The 20,432-nt window shown below is 51.9% G+C and overlaps 1 protein-coding gene and 1 long non-coding RNA gene across 2 annotated transcripts in view; one reads left to right on the top strand and one right to left on the bottom strand.

Annotated features, from left to right (window-relative positions):
• ECE1 (endothelin converting enzyme 1) overlaps positions 1–15,244 on the bottom strand; it is a 115,189-nt gene extending 99,945 nt beyond the window's left edge. The window contains exon 1 of the mRNA XM_060309997.1: positions 15,120–15,244. Within this exon, the coding sequence (XP_060165980.1) occupies positions 15,120–15,122 (3 nt within the window). The 5' untranslated portion in view covers positions 15,123–15,244. The remainder of the gene's footprint in view (positions 1–15,119) is intronic.
• Positions 15,245–15,360: 116 nt separating this feature from the next.
• On the top strand, positions 15,361–20,222 carry LOC115863250 (uncharacterized). The gene is made up of 3 exons (XR_004043479.2): positions 15,361–15,522; positions 18,829–18,924; positions 19,897–20,222. It is a non-coding gene; the product is annotated as an uncharacterized lncRNA (long non-coding RNA).
• Positions 20,223–20,432: the final 210 nt, after the last annotated feature.

Genomic DNA, 20,432 nt, shown 5'->3' with positions numbered 1-20,432 from the left:
CCCAGGCCCTGGTGACCCCTCAGCCTCACCTTAGGTCACTTTCGCTTTCTACTCCAGCTGCGCTGAACATGCTATAGGTCATCCACCTCAGGACCTTTGCACATGCCATTCTCTCAGCCTAGAATCCTTGTCTATCTTTTTGCCTGGTTAATACTTAACCCACCCTTCAGACTTCTTCTCTAATGTTTCTTCCTGAGAGATGTCTTCCCTGCCACTGCTCTCCCGCCAGCCCCTGCCTGGGACGGGCTCCTCAGACATAAGGTCACACAGTATCCTGCTCGAAATCAGAAATCTATGCAATTACCTAAGACCATTTCTGTGTGTTCACCATTCTATACCCTGTGCCTGGCACAGAGCACTTGCTCAATAAATGGTAGTTACCACCACCACCAATCTTCTCATATTTACCTAGATTCCATGCCTCTAAGAATCTATGTGGGGGAGTGTGCAAAAGAGGCCGTGTGGGGGCCTGAGAAGAACACAGGCATCAGCAGCTGAGGGATCTGGGTTCTAATTCCAGCTCTGTTCGATGAGATTTTTGGCTTTGGGTAAGTCACCGAACCTCTCTGAGCCTCAGTTTCCTAGCCAATTAATCTAAAGATTAAATTAACACTTACAGCACGTTGATTACAAATGTCTTTATTATGACTGGTAGAGGTCTCTTTCAAGACTCTCCACCTCCTTTTGCATCAATTTCCCTCACCAAGCAATGTTCTGATGGCTGAAGTGACAAAACAAAAGGCCCAGGACAGGGCTGGGCCCAGAGCATACGTGTAATAAGTCAGGATTTCCAAAGTGTGATCATTCGCCCACCAGCGTCAGAATCAGGAAGTTCGCTGGAAATGTAGGTTCCTGTACCCCACTCCAAACATACTGAATCAGAATGTCTGTGACAAGGGCAATGAAATATGCATTTGTCACCGGAATTCCTGGTGATTCTCATGTACACTTGGGCTTGAGAAGCACTGCAGTCAATGCAGTCTTACTGTTACCACTAACCTGCAATTCCCGGGGCCCTGATTGGGAGCCCATAGGTTATGTGGAATGGGAGTGAGAGCATCTGTCACCAGAAAGGCACAGGCCTATCATGAACTGTTCTGCTTCCTCGTGGCTTAAAAACATGAGCACAGGCCTTGGAGTTAGACAAGCTGAGGAACAAATTCTGGACTCTCTACTTGCCTAGTAGCTGTGTGACCCTGGACATGCAGCTCAACCTCTCTCTGTTGCCTTCTGCAGATGTAAAATGGTAACAACCAACCTCTACCTGCCGGGGTTGCTGGAAATGATCTGAGGAAGTGCCTTATGCAAAGCTCATTTCAGGTGCTGGGGGGCGGGGAGATGCGGAGAGCTGCAAAACAAAACAGGAAATCCTTCACCGACTCCTCATGCCTCTTTTGATGCCGCAGGTGCACCGGAGGTAGAATCTGTGTGTACTTCTCAGGACACAAGTCCTGGCCATCTAGAGAGGGCAGAGACTCTCCATGCAAGGCTGGTCAACCACCCACCACCCTTGCAGAAGGGATACGTAGCAGGGTTTGCGAGGACAGAAGCAGGGGTTGGATGGGAAATGGCTGGACAGTTGCCCAGGGCCCGCACTGAGTGGCCCAGGACCAGAAGAATCACTCTCCCAAGGCCAGGCCTCGCAGGGCAGTGGAGCCAAGCATGCCACGGTGGGTGACAACACAGACTCTGGAGACAGACTCTTCAGGTTTAAATTTTGGCTCTGCCACTACTGGCTCTGCCTGGCTGGTGAACTCCTAATCATCCTTCAAGACCCAACTCAAAATATCACCTCCCTGGGCCAAGTTAGTCATCCATTCCTCCAGCCTTTAAAGGCTGTTGCCTTTCACTTGTGGCCAGTTGACTTGTCTATCTCTCCCACAGGGCTAGGAGTTCCTTGAAGGCAGAGATACCCCCATACCTGGCACAGAAGATGCATTCAGCAAATATTGGTTCAGTCTGAATTCCAACTTTTTCAGCCTTCTGAGTTCCCTTCCTCACCCCATTAAATGCCTCTATTCTAATCCCTATTCCTCTCTCAGATACAAGCCCTTTGTTTTCCAGGGTTTCAACTTCCAGATCCCTTTCTCCTGAAAGGACATCAGCTCAAGCCAGAGCTGATGCTTAAGGGAGGATATACAGAAAGACCTCATATTAACTTCTTAATCTTTGCTGGCTGCAAAGGACTCCCATGGAAGGGGAAGCAGTCAGGATCTGCGAGACTGCCTAGTCATAGGACTGTGGGGGACAGTCAGTTACAGACAAAGCACTCTAGTGTAGTGGTTAAGAACTTGGGCTCTGGGCTTCCCTGCTGGTGCTGTGGTTGGGAATCCGCCTGCCAATGCAGGGGACATGAGTTCGAGCCCTGGTCCGGGAGGATCCCACGTGCCGCGAAGCAACTAAGCCCATGTGCCACAGCTGCTGGGCCTGCACTCTGGAGCCCGTGAGCCACAACTACCGAAGTCCGCGTGCCTGGAGCCCGTGCTCCGCAACAGGGATGCCACCACAATGAGAAGCCCGTCCACAACTAGAGAAAGCCTGTGCGCATCAACGAAGACCCAACGCAGCCAAAAATAATACATAAATAAATTTTTAAAAAAAGAATACCTAAAACACCTAAAAAAAAAAAAGAACTTGGGCTCTGGCCAAACTGTCTGGGGTTCAAATCTTGCTCTACCACTTATTGGCTCAGAGAGATACATTACCTCTCTGTGATTCAGTTTCCCCACCTCTAAAATGGGGATAATAATAAATACTTCATAGGGCTGATGTTATCAGTTAAGAGAACTGATAACATAAAACACTTAGCACTGTGCCTAGCACACAGTAAATACTCAAGAAACATGATTATCTTTTTTTTTTAACTTTTCTATTGGAGTATAGCCAATTAACAATGTTGTGAGAGTTTCAGATGCACAGCAAAGTGACTCAACCATACATATACATGTATCCATTCTCCCCCAGACTCCCCTCCCATCCAGGCTGCCACTTAACATTGAGCATGGTTCCCTATGCTATACAGTAGGTCCTTGTTGGTTATCCTTTTTAAATATAGCAGTGTGTACATGTCAATCCCAAACTCCCTAACTATCCCTTCCCCCCACCCTTCCCCCGCTCCCCTCACCCTGCCCCGTAACCATAAGTTCATTCTCTAGTCTGTGAGTCCGTTTCTGTTTTGTAAACAGGTTCATTTGTATTATTTCTTTTTAGATTCCATATATAAGTGATATCATACAGTATTTCTCTTTCTCTGCCTGACTTACTTCACTCAGTATGATGACCCCTAGGTCCATCCATGTTGGTGTAAATGGCATTATTTCATTCTTTTTCAAGGCTGAGTAATATTCCATCGTATATACGTACCACATCTTCTTTATCCATTCCTCTGTCAATGGACATTTAGGTTGCTTCCATGTCTTGGCTATTGTAAACAGTGCTACAAGGAACACTGGGGTGCATGTATCCTTTCAGACCATGTTTTTCTCCAGATATATGCATGGGAGTGGGATTGCAGGGTCATATGGTAGCTCTAGTTTTAGTTTTTTAAGGAACCTCCATACTGTTCTCCATAGTGGCTGTACCAATTTACATTCCCACCAACAGTGCAGGAGGGTTCCCTTCTCTCCACACCCTCTCCAGCATTTATTGTTTGTGGATTTTTTGATGATAGCCTGATTATCTTTATGTAATAGCTGAGACCAGTAAACGCTATGGCAGGAAAGAACAAAAGGATTATGGAAGAAAAATCAAAGGTAGGCAGAAGTTAACACATCATTTCTCCCAAGGAATCATCAAGTGTCACCAACCCCAGAAGTTTTCTCTGAAGTCGCCTGCCTGGCCAGTGCTGACCATGCTCGAATTGGATCAGAACCATGGTGCCTAGCTTCCCCTGTGGACTGTGAGCTCACTAAGGCAGCCCTGCGTCTGCACCTTCTCCCACACCGTCTAGAGCATGGGGTGATGCGGAGTAGGCTTGTGGGAAATGTCTGCCCACAACATGGGCATAAACAAGCTCACAATATGACCCGAGTCCCTGACAAAGGTCTTTTCAGGGAGGCCCAATTCACTGGTAAGGCAATACAACTCTCTGTTGCCCATGGTGCAAATCCCTACAGAACCCAAATCCCTTCCAAGCCCATCCTTGCCAGGTGCTGGGAATACAGATGTAAAGAGGTAGGGGCTCTGCTCCTTCAGAACTCCATCCGATAATAAAATCAGTTAACATTTACTAGGCACTTATGGTATGGATCCCAGATTATGATAGGCACAGACTCTGGCTCTTTACAAGAATTATACTGCTTGTTTAAACAGCTGTATGAGTTCAGTACTATTATTCTTCCCATTTCAGTTAGGCAGAAAGAGAGGCTAAGAACTAAAGGGATTTGCCTAAAGTTGCTCAAGTAAATGCAGAGCTGGGATTCAAACCCAGGCAGACCGGCTCCTGATCTGCATTGGTGCAGGAGACAAGAAAGAGCAGGAAATTCCGTCCAAGGTGACTTGTAGCCTGATAGAAGGCAGTCGGGGGTGGGGAATGAAGGGGGCTGAGGGACAGTCTCCTTCGTCCATCAAAGGGGATGGGTGGGCCGGGGACTGTCAAGAAAGTTTCTGAGAACAGCTCTGGAAAGAGGAACAGGCTAACGGGTTTGGGACATACATATGTGTGTTGTAATTAGTACGCCCATCTCGCAGAGTCAAGTGCTGAATATGCCACACGTGCTCTGAGCACAGCTTCCCCCGTTTAATGTTTGCAAACGCCCCGGAGCAGGTTGTTTACCCACACCACAGATGGGAAACCCAAGGCTCAGAGAGGAAAACTTACCTGCTCAAAGGTCCTTTACAACAAATAAGTGGTGAAGCCAGGGTTCAAGTTCAAATTGATACCTCAACCCCTGCTCTTGGCCCCAAGGCCATGCTGCACAAACAAGAATCAGTGAGTGTGTAGTAGGGACCTGGCGCAAAAAGTGGGAGCTGCCTAGGGTTCCATCCCGGGCCTGCATTTAATGCCTGTCTGCTCCCTATTCAGGCTGCAGGCAGACAGAATCGTTCCACCCCACCTAATCCTTTCACGCATGCACACGTGTGTGTGTGTGTGCGTGTGTGTTTGTGTGTGTGTGTGTGTGTGTGTGTGTTGGGGTGGTGGTGATAATTAAGGGCCTTGTTAAAGGGTCTCCCAACTATATGGGGAAGTAAAATAAACCAGCAGTGAGATAGGCTGATGATGGGAATCTCCTCACCTCCCCAGCCTAACTGCATTCACCAGAACTAGAAAACAGCACAAGCGAAGCCTAGCACGCAGCAGGTCTCTCCAGCTCTTCGCGAGGCTCAGAATTACAGAACTGCAATAGCCATGTTATTCAATCCTACTAACATTACGTTATTGACAGCTCCTGTTACCGAGGACCCACTATGTGCACATCCTATGAGCTCTACAAGAATCATTTCAACCACTCTTTAAAACACCATGAGAAAGGAATTACTATCATCCCATTCCACAGGGGAGAAAACCGAGGCTCAGAAACAGTCCCTGGCCCAAGATCACCCAGCTAGGATTAAGTGGCAGAGCTGGGACTAGAACCCAGGTCTATCTGGCTCTGAGACCCACATCTTAACAGAAAGAGCACCGAATTAGGAGTCCCGGAAGTCAGGGTCTAAGTCCTGCTTCTAACTCGTGTGGCCTCAGGCAAAGCCTCTTTCCCTTTCTGAGGCTTTGTCTCCCCGCGAAGAGGTTGTTCTAGATGATGTCTACGTCCCACTTCCATGTAGATCTTCTGAGACTCTGTGAACTCCCATGCCCTCCCTCTTCCTTCTCTCCACCCGCGGAAGCCCAGCAGGATACCGAGTAACCACCCACTCAGGGGCAGAGAAAAATGAAGTACTGCTTTCTCGTGGCCGCCTCCTGCCTCAGACCAGCCCGGGACACCCAGGAACCACCAAGCCACAGGATTTCCTCCAGCCGGGCCGTGGGAGCAGCAGCCCGAGGGCAGAGGGGCTAGGCGTGCCTTTGAGGCCATCACTTCCTCCGCCTCACTTCTCGGCAGGGTGTGCGGAAGCGGGGGAGGCAGGCCCTGGCTCTGTGCCCTTCTGGCTCCATGTCCCTGGGTCCTCAGGGCCTGGGGTGGTGGGAAAGGGGTCACTTTGGGAGAATCCCAAGCTCCCCCTGGAAGGCTGAGTTCAAATGGAGGTTTTAAGACAGGTCTATCTGGCTCCAAAGGCAAATTTTGCCCACCATGCTCTGCTGCCAGGAACATCCTGCAGCACCTGGGACGCCCCCACTACTGCTCGCCCGTCCTCTGAAGTAGCTGCTAAAATCCCACATCCTAGAGTAACACAAGCCTCCTTGCCCTCAGGACAGGAGAAAGTACTGAGGCCCACTCTCACCAGACACTGGCCTCCCTGCCTCACTCCTGCCCCCTACAGGCCATCCCCCCACACAGCAGCCAGGGCTTTTCTAAAACATAAACCAAAACGCGAGTCATCCCCTACTTGGAGCCCTGCAGTGGCTTCCCGTCACTCTAAAAATGAAATGCCAGCTTCCCCCCGTGCTTGACAAGGCCCTGCAGGACCTGGCCCCTCCACGCCACCTCTTCCTACCCACTTCCCCCTTGCTTCCTCTGCCCAGCCACATCGGCCTTCCTGCCACTCATAACGTGCCAAATCCCTCGTCCCTGCCTCAGGCTCTTTGCACCTGCTGTTCCTTCTGTTTGGAACTCTCCTCTCCCGCATCTTTGCCTGGCTGCCCCCTCCTCATCCTTCCCGGCCGTCTAGAGTATCCCACCCGCCACCGCACAGCCACATTGTTTTCTTTCCTTTCCTTTCTCTGAAGTGATCTTTCTGGTTGGTTGGTTTGTCTGTTTGGTCTCTGGCTCCCTCCGCTAGAATGTAGCTCCTTAAGGGCAGGGACTTTGCTGCCCCATCCACCTCTGTCCCCACAATGATGCAAGACCTCATTTCGTCCTTATAACCCTGCAGATGAGGATTCAGGAGCTCAGAGAGGTGGAGAGACTTGCCCAAGGTCACAAAGCCCAAAGTGGCAGGATACAGACCCAGGTTCGCTCCATCGCCTTTGCAAAGCCTCCATGGGTGGGGCTCCCACGGCCAGAGGCCTGCTCTGGGGGGCTTTCACCCAGGGAGGACTGATTCACAGTGAGGTGCGTAGGGAGGGTACCAAGATGAAGAGCCTACCCACACTTTCCCAAATGGTCCTTTCTCAGAGATACGGGACAGCTGGGGTTCACAGGTGGCACAGGGGCAACCCTGGAGGTGGAAAAGCACAGAGCAATTGGGAGCAAATGGCTCCCAAATGAGGGGAGCCTACCAGAAACTGGGGAGCTGCGGAAACCTCAATCCACACAGTGTTTTGCAGAAGGGGAAACTGAGGACCAGGAAGGGGAAGGGACTTGCCTAAGGTCACACAGACAATCAGTGGTAGAGCCTCATGGCCTGGGGTCTCCAGGGCCAGGACCCCCTCCCTGCCCTGAGAAATGACAGACGCCTAGAGAAAGCTCAGGCAGGGTCTAGGCAGAGCCCCAGCCTGGCTGCCAGGCCCTGACAGCAGAGGCAGGGCCGACAGTGTGGATCTGAAGCATTAAGACAAAGAAAGGACTCAAATTCCATCCTGCTTCTAAAAACATTCATCACGAAAGTACTCTAGGTTAGGCCATGGGGCCCTGGGCAAAGAGGTGAACAGTACCCTCCTTGGAGAACTGTGTGGCAGTTTCTAGGAAAGTTAAATACGCACTGACCCTACGGCCCGGCAGTTCAACTCCTAAGACCCACCCAAGAGACACGCACAGGAATGTCACAGCTGCCCAAACTGGAATCAATTCAAATTCTCATCCACGGACATTTACATGCACATCTACCCAGTGGGATGCAATAGAGCCTAAAAAGGCCCAGATACTGGCAACAGCACGAAAGAACTACAAACGGTCAGTATTGACTGAAGCTGAAGGAAACCAGACCCAAGTGTACATACATATGAATTCATGCAGATAAGGTTAAAAATCAGGCAAAACAGAGAATAGAAAGTAGGTCAGCAGCCCCCTGTAGCAGGGATTGACAGAAGGGGGCACGTGGGAACTTTCTGGGGCAGTGGAAAGCTTCTACATTTTGATCTAGGGGGTGATTATGTAGGTGTGTACATTTGTAAAAACTGAGCTGTACAAGATGTGTGCATCTTATGCAAATTATACCACAATTTTAAAAAAACGTACAATCTTGTCCTCAAGAAGCACCCACACAAGCAGCACCAGGACTGGCGTGTGGTTCTCGTGAGGCTGATACCGGCTGAGCCCCCTGCATGTGCCAGGACTGAGCTGGGTTCTTCTGAAACAGCACCTGACGAAACTGTTCCAACTACTGTACAAACTAGGCCCCAGCATCTCCATATTAGCGACGAGGAAAACACAGCTCAGAGAGGCGACATGCTGTCCAAAGTGACAGAGCAAAAAGCGTGGGAGCCAGGCTTGAACCTGGGCCCACTGGTCTGTAGGTCCACTTCTGCTGACCGGCAGCTGCCTCATCCCATGCCTCCTCCTCTCCAGGGCTGGAGGGAACAGTCCTGTGTGTACTGGACTCGGAGCTTCTGTGAAATAGCTGCTTTGGAAATGCATCCTTCCTCCCCGCTCTGCCTCCTCCACCTTTCCTTGCTGCTCTCACTGCCACAAGTCTCGGAGGTCAGTCCTGGACCTCCATCCAAAAAAAGGACCCTCAGCTGTGTGTGTGTGTCCGTGTGTGTGTGTGTGTGTGTGTGTGTCCGTGTGTGTGTGTGTGTGGTGTTAACCAAGGGGCTTTTCCAACCCTTGGGTCCCCCCAGCCCAGCCAGTGGCCCCAGAGTACTAGGAGGGCTTGAGGTTAGAGTCCCCACCCTTGGCTCCAGTCCCCAAGTGACGCAACCCAGCGTCTGGATTCAGAGAATCATAAAATGTTTCTCTGGAGTAACGGCCACCACCACCATCACTCAGTTCTTACCCTGTGCCAAAAGCCATGCGCATTAATGCATCATCTCGTTAACCCTCACCAACGACCCTCCAAAACAGGTATGTTAGGATCTCATTTTACAGACGGAGAAACGAAGCTCAAAGGGGTTAACTGACTTGCCCACAATCTCACAGTGAGGAAACGGCAGAGCTGGGATGCAACCCTCGTCTGGCCAACTTCACGCCTGTGCTCTGAACCAGAGTATTACGCTTGTGATCCTACAGGTCACAGCTGAAAAGGCCCCTTGAATCGGTCTATCCCAGCCATGTCATTTTACAGATGGGAAAACTAAGGCTCAGGAAGGGAGAGTGTCTTGCTCAGGGCCACACGGAAAGATAGAGGCAGAGCTGGGCTGGAAGCTACATGTATCTCCACCCTTGGCCTTGCCTTCAGTGACCAGAGCGGCCTGGAGCAGGCCTTGTGCACCCAGAGGGGCAGCGTGTGGGAGGCAGAGGCTCTGGTTCCAGGCAGAGGTAAATATTGACATGACGGTGTTTACACTTGTAACCCTACTCCTCCTGGCTGCCACCCGCCCCGCTCCTGCCTACAGCCAAGGAGGCAAAGGAGCTTGTGGGGAGGAGCCCAGGGAAGGCGAGGCTTATGTGTCAGGCTCACACTCACGGGGGCATGTGGTCAGGAAGCTTGGGACATCTCCAGTCAGGGGCCACTGGAGACGTGGGCCAGGGCCCCTGGGGCAATGCCGGGAGCTGGGGAGCTGGGGGTCTGGGCGGGGAAGCACAGGCCTGGGTTGAAGTCCTAGCTCTGCCACTGACCGGCAGTGGGACTCAAGGACAGTTGGTGAGTGGGGAGGAGAGGACTTCACTGTCAAGTGCTGTGCAAAGGTGAAAGATAATCAGTATTTCAGCCTGGCCCCAATCAGCTCCCAATGCCTCTGGCCACTGCCCAGGAGTCCCATCCAGGTCCTCAGGGGGCTTTCCCAGGAAGGAAGTTTCTGCTAAATTGAGTGGTAGTTTGGGACTGAAGCCAGAATCTTGAGGAATCAGGAGGCCGCTGCCCAGTTCCAGCTCCTAATTCCCTAAGTGGCCGTTGGGCACCAGCTTTCACAGCTCTGTAATGGGGATGAACCTACTTCCTGTGGTTGGTGTGACAGTCAAAAGGGTTACATTTAAGTGCCAGGCACATGGTAGAGGCTCATTGTACCCCTCAGTCTTCCCTCCTGTAAAACGGGGACGTTGAATTAGATGGTTACAAATCCCCTTTTAACACAAGCATTCGAGGTTTTAAGAAGATCTAGCAGCCAGGCCTACCTCCCTATCTCTGGGCCCTGACATTGGGTCCTCCCTCAGCTAATTTCCTGAATGTTCTCCAGAAACTTGTTCCTCTGTTTCCATCTCCCCTGTCGGTAAACCGCCCCCCACCGCCCACCTCTCCAGGAGCCTGTGGGGAGGAGGGAGCCATTCTGAGGCTTGTCAGCGAGCTGAGACAGGCCAGCGGATATCCCAGGCACCCCATCCTCAGGGCCGCTGGGGAAAGGGCAGAACCCTCAGGGCCTAGACCCCCAGCACCTCTCACTGGCAGTGGGGTTCAGTCAGTGTTGCTTGCTCATTAAACTTTGCCCCCCAGACTATAACTCTTTAAGGACAGAAGAGTATCTCCTTGTTGTCATGTCTCCAAAGCTTGGCTCCTAGGAAGCATTCCATTCCACTAACTGTTGCCATATGAAGCAGCTCAGATGCCGCCTCCTCTGGGAAGACTTCCCTGATACACCTCCATGGCCAGGGTGACTCTGGAGCTGCATCCCTGTTTTCTACCTTGTTTCAGAGCCATTCTGAAGCTTCACCTTTCTCTCTTTTAGGTCAAAGTTCTTGGAGGCCAGGAGCCCCGCTAGTTATCTGCATGAAAGCATGAGAAGAGAAAGGTCAGTGTCCACAGGGCTGTGGGACCTCTGTGGCCACAGCTCCCTCCTCTCCTCACTGCCCATTCTGGGCAGCATGATGGGGATGTGGGGTGGGGTGGATGGGGCAGTGACTGGTGTCCAGAGTACTGTCATCTCTCCTAGGGCCACTCTGGCAGCCTCCTAAATGGTCTCCCAGCCTCCAGCCTCACCCCTCCTACCCATTCTCCAGAAAGCAGCCTGTACCATCATCTCAAAACGCAGACCTGACCACATCACTCCTCTCACTGCCCTTAGGATCGAGCCCCGAATTCTTAACCTGGCCCTCCCTGCGTGCGCCTGCCCCGGGGCCACCTCCCAGCCTGCAACTGAATTAACTCCCGAGTGCACCATGTTTTGTCCCATCTCCCACTTACTGCTCCCTCTGCCTAGAATGTTCATTCTTTAGGCTACAACCTTAATGTCACGTCCTCAGGGAGCCTCTTCTGATCCCCAGGCCAGGTTGCCCTATCTGTTCCTCGGCACCCTGCAAGTCTCCTTGGTAACAGAAATCACACTGGTAATTTCCTGCTCCATATCTGCCTGCCCACCAGACTGTGGAAGACAGACCTACCCGTCTCGTTCACACCACCCACAGCCCCAGCTCCTGGCATTATGCCACGCATACTTGTTTGGTGAATGAATGAATGAACGAATGAATGAATGAATGCAGCACTCTGACGGGGGCGAGGTGCTTAGCTAGTCAACCAAAAAGAAAAAACTGAGGGGAACGAAAAGTCGTAAACATTTGCTGATGGTTCCTCCCTCGCTGTCATCGAAGTGTGGACTTTAGCCAACCTGCTTATGTCTTGGCTGACGCCTGAAACTTTCTGCTGAATCCACCCTGTAGCCCTCTTACTCCTCAAATCCTGCTGCTCTCCTGGTCTCTCCAGTTCTGTCTGGGAAACAATGTACTTATTCTTTAACAAAAGTTAACAACATGCCTATTTACTAAAATGTTAGCAATAACCCAGTTATGAGCACAGGCTCTGGCCACAACGGGAAAGGTACTTCTGTGTTCCGGGAACCCCCTACAGACTGGTTCAGGGGGGATGTGGCTGGCCTCCCACCTTTAATTAATAATACTTTTTCCCTCAAGTGCTTAATAGGCAATGAAGCATTTCTACATTGTATCTTACAGAAGGAGCAGATCTGCCCCATTTGGTAGGAAAGGAGGTGTAGAAAGAGGGAATAACTGATGCAAAGTCACGCAGCAAGTTGGTGGTATAACCAGTATTCAAACCTAGGAGCTGGACCTGTCCTCAACTCAGCCACTTACGGTAAAGATGATTCCCAACCCTTAGCTGTGGCTTTGTGCTCGGCCCCTAGTTTGGAATGTAAAGGAACATTCTCAAGGCGCCACAAGAGTGGACTGGCAATGCCGGGTTGGGCCTCCTTCCCCCAACCTGTCCATCTGGTAACCCTCCAAACATCTAGGAGGTCTGTGCCTGCTCTGGCGCTATCTTGCTGTGTGACCCTGGGCAATCTCCTTCACCCCTCTGTGCCTGCTGCTGTGCCTCCTGAGAACCCTCATGTCAAGCCTGCACTGGGGGGGTCTACCTGAGGTCTCTGAGAACAGTGCTGACTCCCCGCCAAGGGGTTAGAGACCTGGGTGGGGAGCTTGGAACCATCAGGGAGCTTGAGCCAGGACAACAGGAAACAGCCCACACACTCTCCAAAGGAGCCCCACTAGGAACCCAGGGGCCAGGGGAAACTTGGCAACGATGGAGGGAACGCTGAATTGTTTAAAACCCATGGAGCAGAAGATCCAAGGAATAAACACTCTAGCGGCCCTGAATCACCCCCACCTCAGGAATGAGCACAGGGACTAGGGTTTAGGGGAAACCAAAATGACGGGGGCCAAGGAGGCCTGACATCAGCCTCCTCTGCACCCACATGCAGTGGACCAACAGTCCACAGTGGAGTTCTGGCTCCTCGGTCTGCCTAAGCCTCCAGCCATCCAGCCCCATCAGCATCCCTTGCCCACTCTCTCTCCTCTCTCCTGCCTCTCCGATGCCCAGGTGTCAGGCAAGCCCCATTCAGGCCTCTCCCGTACTCCCACACCTCTGGTCCCCTGCTCACACAGGTTCCCCTAGCTGGGATGTTCTTTCCAACTCAGATGCCACCTGCTGGGTGAAGCTTTCTCTCACCTCTCCATACAGAAGGGAGCCCTCACCTGGCAGGATCTCTCTACCTCTCCTAAAGATATGCCACCTAGCCTGAGGATCGCGTGGACATTTATGAACTGGTGGAAGCTCTCCTGACACAGTGTTTACGACTGTTTTTCCCTCCCTAGACAGCGCTTGGCATATAGTAAGTGTTCAATAAATCTTTGTTAAAAGATAAGCCAATGACCCGTTCTCTAAGTATCACTCTTCCCTTCTCCCCACAACATGATGAATTTTAATCCTTCTTCCAGACTTAGCAAATAGGTTAGATGTCAGGCAGAACTTCCCACCTTGAGCTTACGGTTGTACAAGAAAGGAAAGTTAGCTGTATTTGAGCAAAGCACTCTCACTGGGTTATCTCACTGAATCTGTACACCATCCCTGTGAGATAAGACCCATCATCTCGCTTCACAGATGAGGAAACTGATACTGGGAGGTGATGACGTAATTTGTCCCTCTGGGGAAGTAGAGGAACTAGAATTCAAATCCAAATCTGTTTGATGCCAAAGCCAGGGGCCCCTCTGACAGGCTGGGAGGCTTCTTAGGTTGTAAGGCTCTGAAAAGTGTCACCAACGCAAGGTGACCTCTCTTTCTTTACTGATATTTAAGGAGAAAACAGTTCTCTTTCTGAGTAACTTAGGTCAGGGTGGGCTTGGAGGCAAAGTGGATGATATGACCTCAACCTCAACGACACCCCTTTTATTTCCCATATACTGAGACCTTAAATCAAGTGCCGTCCGCGGGGAGTCCAAGCAGAGCAATCCAGGGGCAGGTTCCTGATCTACGAGGTGGGCTGGATCCAAGATGGTCTCTAAGCACCTTTGGGTGCAGAGTCAAGCCATACCTGCATTACTACTGACTCCGGAGAGGCAGGTGGTACAGGGGAGGCGGACACTCGTGGAGCGAGAAAAGAGGGGACTGGCTTGGAGGGAAGATGAAAGGGATGTTGTAAGGGCACTCCAGCCCTGGGCAGAGTAGGGGCTGGTCCTGGGGAGCCCCTGGGGGGACTCGTCAGTCTACAGGGGATCCCATCCTGCCCCCACCCGGGCCCCCACAGGCTTGGCACCATTGCCACGGAGAAGTGGAGGTGGCTGCATCCCCAGGACTGGCAGCCACCATCACTGGCACGTGCCCTCCTCAGGCCCTACGTGGTGACCTGTATCCACTCCGCAGGGTACAGAACTGGACTAGAGAATCAGAGGGGCCTGTCCTTGGGGAAAGAAGCCACAGAGAAGTAGGTGGCCTTGGCCCCCAAGATGGAGACGTGATCACTGGGCCCCAGAGAGATATTGAAAGGTCTTAGCTTTCCTTCCAGAGACAACCCTCCTCTCTAACACAGCCTCAACAACTCCGGCCCGACCAAATGGGTTTCTCTCCTAAGGCTTCAGAAACCCCCCTGAAATCCCCATGCCCAGCTCCCTTCTCCCCGGTACCACTGCCCATCCAAGTCAGTGCTTGGTCTCAGCAACCCCCTCCTCTGAAGACCCATTACCGGGAGATGCTGGGGAGACCAGATCGCTGGGCCTAGGGTCCCCAAGTGGCCCCTGGACTCTGACAGCCGCAACCTGGCTGCCCAGCCTCCACTCTCAAGCCCCTAGGGGAATACTGGATTCACAGTCCCAGGGCGCCCAACCTAGTCTTATGAATGCGCTCGGCGCCGCCACCCACGATGCCCCAAGTCGAGCCCCGGAACCACCTCAGAGGCCCGAATACAGCCTCTTCAGATTGCCCCCGACCCCATTACGGAACCAGCCGAGGGTCTCCAAGCCCAGCCGGGTCCAGGGATTTCCGGACGCCCCAGCCCAGAACCGCACCAAGGGACCCCGAACCGAATCGGCCACCCCAAGACCTCCAAACCCGGCCGGGTCCAGCCGCCCAGAACCAAACTCGGCGCGGCCGCCCCCGACGGGACCGAGCGCGGCGCCGCCAGGCGAGCCGAGCCCTGCCCGCGCGCCCCCCGACTCCACGCCCTCCCAGGGCTGCTGCCTGCGCCCAGCCCCCGCGAGCCGGGCGGGCCCCGAGTCCCACTCCGGCGCCGCCGCGGGGGACCGTCAAGGCGGGCCGGGCGCAGCACTCACCATAGCTCGCGCGCTTCGCTCCGGCCCCGCGCTGCTCCCCGGGCCCCACTACCAGTTCCCGGCCGCACACCTCGGACGCCGCGGCTGCCTGCCGCGGCGGCGCGCTGGGGCCCCGAGGCTAAGCGCGGCACCGGCGCCGAGTCCCAGGAGGCGGGCCCGCCGAGGGGCCAATGGCGGGGCGCGGGGCCCGGGCAGCTCAGCCAATCACGCCCGGGGACCGCCTGCCCCGCCCGCGCCCGCGTCTTAACCCTCTGCGCGCTGGGACTGGGGCCGGGGCCGAGGTGGCGTGCTGACCCCCGAGGGCAGAAACGGGCTGGGTCTCCGGCTTCAGGGTACGGGGTCCAGACCTCGCCGAGACCGGCTCGGGGCTGGCGGAGCCCGGGGAGCGGCTCAGCTGTGTCAGGTGCGCGGCGCCGGGAGCCTCGGCGACCTTTGTCTCCTTCCTGGCGCCAGCAAGGAGTGTGACCCAGCGTGCTGCAGCTTCGTGTGTGTGTTTATGTGGGGTGTGTGTGTGTGTGTGTGTGTAAGAGGGGAGGAGGAGACAGAAAAAGCGGAGGGGGGATGGATCCCGCGTGCCTGTTTGTTTATGTGTGACGGAAAGGCAGAGACTGACTATTTTGGGAGTTTGTTACTGCCTGCTTCCGTGTGTGTGTGTGTGTGTGTGTGTGTGTGTGTGTGTGTGTAAGAGTGAGAGGGTTGAGAGAAGGTAGAAGGGAAGCAGAGAGAAGGATGGATGTTTCTCTATGCCTTTACGTTTGTATGTCAGAGGAGAAACTGTCTCTACATGTGGTTGTGTAACTGCCTGAGTGAAAGAGGTGTGTGTCTGTGTATTTGTATGAATGTGTGATCTGTGCTTTTGGGGCCTGTTTTGCATGCACGTTGATGTGGTAGAAAGAGACTTTGTGTCCCTGCTGTAAACAAGTGGAGCCCAAACCCCTCTGGTGTTGTGGTGTAGCATGTGCACATGAGAGGGGCAAGGCTGTTATTTGGTACAACTGTGTGTGTAGCCCAGTTTGCAAAAAAGAGAGAGAGAAAGATTGTGGGTGAGGTGAAAATGTGTGTTTTGTTTATGTGACTTTGTGATTATCTCTATGTTGTGTTGAGAAAGAGAAACTAATATGCAGGGACCATGATAAGTGGATGTTTAGGAGAGACAAAGACATTCCAGAGGAGATGGTGTTTGGGCTTTGAAGGATGTATAGGAGTTCATGAGGCCAGAAGGAAAGACCTGGGGAATCTTGCCTACCAGTCACGGGTGACAGAGGTGGATTCTGGAAGACAGGGCATCTACTGCCAGCCACTGTGGTCAGGAGCTGGCCCAGAGTGATTCTGAGCATGCAGAGGAGGGGTCTGGGCACACAGTGCAAGGTTACAAAGGGACCATCTGCTCCTGGGCAGTGTGTGTGGCCACCTGGAGGGCAGGGAGGGAGCTGTGGAAATAACTCTCCCTGTTTCCATTCAACAGCCCTCTGAATTCTCCAGTGTGGAGGGAGGGAGACAGGGAAGAGGCCACTTGTCAGCATTTACAAAGCTTGTTGAGTGCCACAGACTAGAAATGAGGGGTGGGCCCTGCCCAAAAGGTGACCAGAACTTCTCTGGACTTGGATGCCCAGACCCTCTTTCCATCCTGGAGGACTGGTAGCTTATACCCTCAGCTGCCCAGGCCTGGACTGTTTCAGATTCCTGACTATTCCTGGTTTCAGATTCGTGACCATTCCTGATGCCTGGAGGGACATTCTGAAATCCAGGGAGACACGAAAATGGAACCAGTTATCCTAGCTTTCCACTTGCCAGCGGTGTGATTCTGGGGGATTCCCTTCTCCTCTCTGAGCCTCAGTTTTCTCCTCTGTAAAATAGGATTTGTAATTCCTGCCTACCCCCCAGTACTGATGTGAAGATTTAATGAGTTAATGTACACGTGGGCCCTCTGTAAGCTATGAACCACAGGAAAATGTTAAGCGTTTCTCCATTTATATGAAGTTCAAAGCACTTCGATACTGTCAGAAGTCTGGCCAGTGTTGCCTTTGGGGAGGGAATGACTGGAAAGGGGGCAACAGGGGAACTTCCGGCTGCTGGTAAGGTGGTTTTGGGATGGAAGGACTGGGGACAGGGCTGTGTTCAGTTTGTGAAGACGCCTTAGGATCTGTGCATTTTTTTCTGTATATGTTATACTATAACAACATGTTCCAAAAAAAAGAAAAGAAAGGTCAGGCATCCTGACCACATTTTATTCACTCACACGATGGGCATTCTGGAATACTCTATCAACGAGGCAGGAACCGGGCTGAGTATTGGGGATACAACAGTGAACATGATGTGATCCTGACTCTATGAAGAAAAGAGGAGAAAGGGCGTGGCTTTCTCACCTCTGAAGGGGGCACATTGGCAGGGGAGGGGCTTGCCCAGAGCCACTCCCTGGGCTGGCAGCAGAACCAGGACTAGAATGAAGGACTCCTAGTGCTATGGCTCGGTCTCTTCCATTCCACCAGGCTGCCTGGGAGAGACAGGCCCTGGTCTTATGCTGCTCAGGGGAGAACAGTGAGAAGGTTTGCTGCTAACTCTGACCCTAACCTCCAGCTCCTTGAGGATCCTCAGAGCTCACCTCCACCAAACAGCCTTCTAGGAACAATTCTATTCTATAGATGCTATGATTCCCACCCCAGCCCCATGTTACAGGTGAGGAAAATTAATGTTCAGAGAGGGAAAGTGACTTCCCCAAGGTGGCACAGCCAGTCTAAGAGGATTTGGTCCTTTGCTGGCATCATGCTGCTTCTGTTGACATTTGTGGACTTGCTGTGCTCTCTGACAGAAACCTGGGTGGTTGTGTGGAAGGAAACATGTTTCCCTTGTCAGGCTCCTATAGACTGGATGGTGAGGGTGCTTCCTCCAAATACTCAGGTTTCTGGGCACAGCAGTCAGAGCATCTGGGCTCAAACTGGCAGAAAAACTCCCTTAAACTGAAAAGTACAGGGGTAGAGCTAGCTTTAGTCATGGCTGCATTGAGGAGCTCAGATGATTGTCAGGATTCAGTGTCATTCTCTTGGTCTGTCAAGACTGTTTCCCTCTCTGCTGGCCTTGTCCTCTGGCAGACTCTCTCCTCATGATCACAGGGTGGCTGCCAGCAGCACCAGCCAGGCATCCTAGTCTCTCAGCAGCTGCAACAGAAACAGGGACTCTTGCCTCAACAGTTCCAACAACATTCCTCAAACCAAGTCTCATTGGCTCTTACTGAGACATGTATCCATTCCTTGGCCAGTCACTGTGACCGAGGGTTCTGACTGGCCAGGCCATGGAGAGTGAGGGCCTCAGAGGTACCTGGCATTTGAGTCTAGTTGTGATTTCTAGCCATCCCAGCCTCAGGACTCACCAAGGTCCAAGAAGAATCCTCCCGAATTTGTGGAGAATCTTACATTTCATAGGCCTTCAATAAATGGCAACCGTTATTATTGGTATTCTTCTTCCTCTGCTTTGCCTCTGTCATCATCTTGTACAGAGTAGACATTCAGTAATGTCTAGCATACAGTAGGTACCCAAAGAATCCTTAGTGGTTGACTGATTTTTGGGGGGAGTGGGGGGTTGCTGATGCCATGTACCAAGTCAGAGAGAGTCTGGACAAATTGGACAGCCCATGGCCTGCAGACAGGATGAGACTCATTATGAGAACTATTTAATTTTTTATTTTGTTTTGTCTTCCATAATTGAACTGAAGCTATAGTCTAGAGCTCCTGGGGGCATCACCAGACTCTCCAGGAACAGACTCCCCCATCACACACATCCACCCGCCAGCCTAGGAGGATATAATCAGGTAAGCATCAGAAAGAGCCCGTTAGGAGGCTGGTCCGGGAGGAGCAAGCAGAACTTGTCAGACCCAATCAGACTATTTCTGCAACCCTGCAGAGAGTTTGCCTGGGGTGGGGCTGGGGACCGGCATGTCGCAGCCTGATCCCTTTCTCCTTGGGCCACCAGCTACTCTGATTCAATTGGGCAGTTTGAGTTTCCATGAGGGGCTGGAGGTCCATTAGGTCTTGACTAACAATAGCTGCTATTTATCAAGTGTGTGCTGGGCCCCATAGTTGGCACTTTGCATGATTTAAATACAGGACCAGTGGAATATATTTTGGATACTCACATTATCCCTGCTTTTGCTTTACTCTTTCTGCTATTTTCCCTGATTTCAAGTGCAATTAATATGTGCTCACTGTAAAATAGTGTAAACAATATGGAAATGAATACAATAGGGAAAAAGTCCCCCATAATCCTACTCCTCAAACATCAACCACTGTTAACTCCTTGATGAGATTCTGCATTTAGCTGTATTAACAGATGTATGTCTGTTTTGTGAGAGGAAGAACATTACATTATTCACCTGTTCATAGCCTCCTTTCCTCCCTGCCTTTGAGGAAGAAAACTCTGTAGTTCAGGTAGCTTCAGCCTGGTTTTATTCTGTGGATCTGAGTAACAGGAGGAGGGAAGGGAAGGAAACAAGCTAAGAGGGAAAGGGCAGAGGTTGCTGGGTGGGAAAAGATGGGAGAGGCTGAAGCAGGGGGCAAGGAGGTAAGAGCAGTGCAGCCTGAGCTTTGAGAGAGCATTTCAAGGACTCAGGATACAGATTTGGAGGCTGTCTGCAGAGGGTGGGAGGGAAGACAAGAAAAAGAAACAGAAAGAGGAAAAGGAATGTTAAGAAGTTTTTTGAGATTATGAATAAAATCACCTTTAACATTTTCAAAAGAATTGAATAAATATTTAAATTGCCTTTTGGACTTCCCTGATGGCGCAGTGGTTAAGAATCCACCTGCCAATGAAGGGGACACGGGTTCGAGCCCTGGGCTGGGAAGACCCCCACATGCCATGGAGCAACTAAGCCAGTGTGCCACAACTACTGAGCCCATGCGCCACAACTACTGAGCCCATGTGCCACAACTACTGAACCCATGCGCCACAACTACTGAGCCCGTGTGCCACAACTACTGAAGCCTGCTCTCCTAGAGTCCGTGCTCCGCAACAAGAGAAGCCACCGCAACGAGAAGCCCACGCACCACAATGAAAAGTAGCCCCCGCTTGCCGCAACTAGAGAAAGCCTGCGCACAGCATCAAAGACCCAACGCAGACAAAAATAAATTAAAAAAAAAAAAAAGCCCTTTAAATTGCCTTTCAATTTTTTTGTTGCTGTGGGGGGAGGGGAGGAACTGGTGTTTCTTTCTAATTCAATAGTGATTTGAGGTTGTCCTCAAAGTGGCTCAGCTGTACCCAGGTTACTTTTTTATAAACAAAAAAATGAGATTACATAATATTAATAATTGCTAAAATGTATTG

The sequence above is a fragment of the Globicephala melas genome, chromosome 1 (genome assembly GCF_963455315.2).
Source record: "Globicephala melas chromosome 1, mGloMel1.2, whole genome shotgun sequence".
Lineage (NCBI taxonomy): Eukaryota > Metazoa > Chordata > Mammalia > Artiodactyla > Delphinidae > Globicephala > Globicephala melas.
Note: the sequence above shows the minus strand (reverse complement) of the source record. Positions and strands in the feature narration are given on the sequence as shown.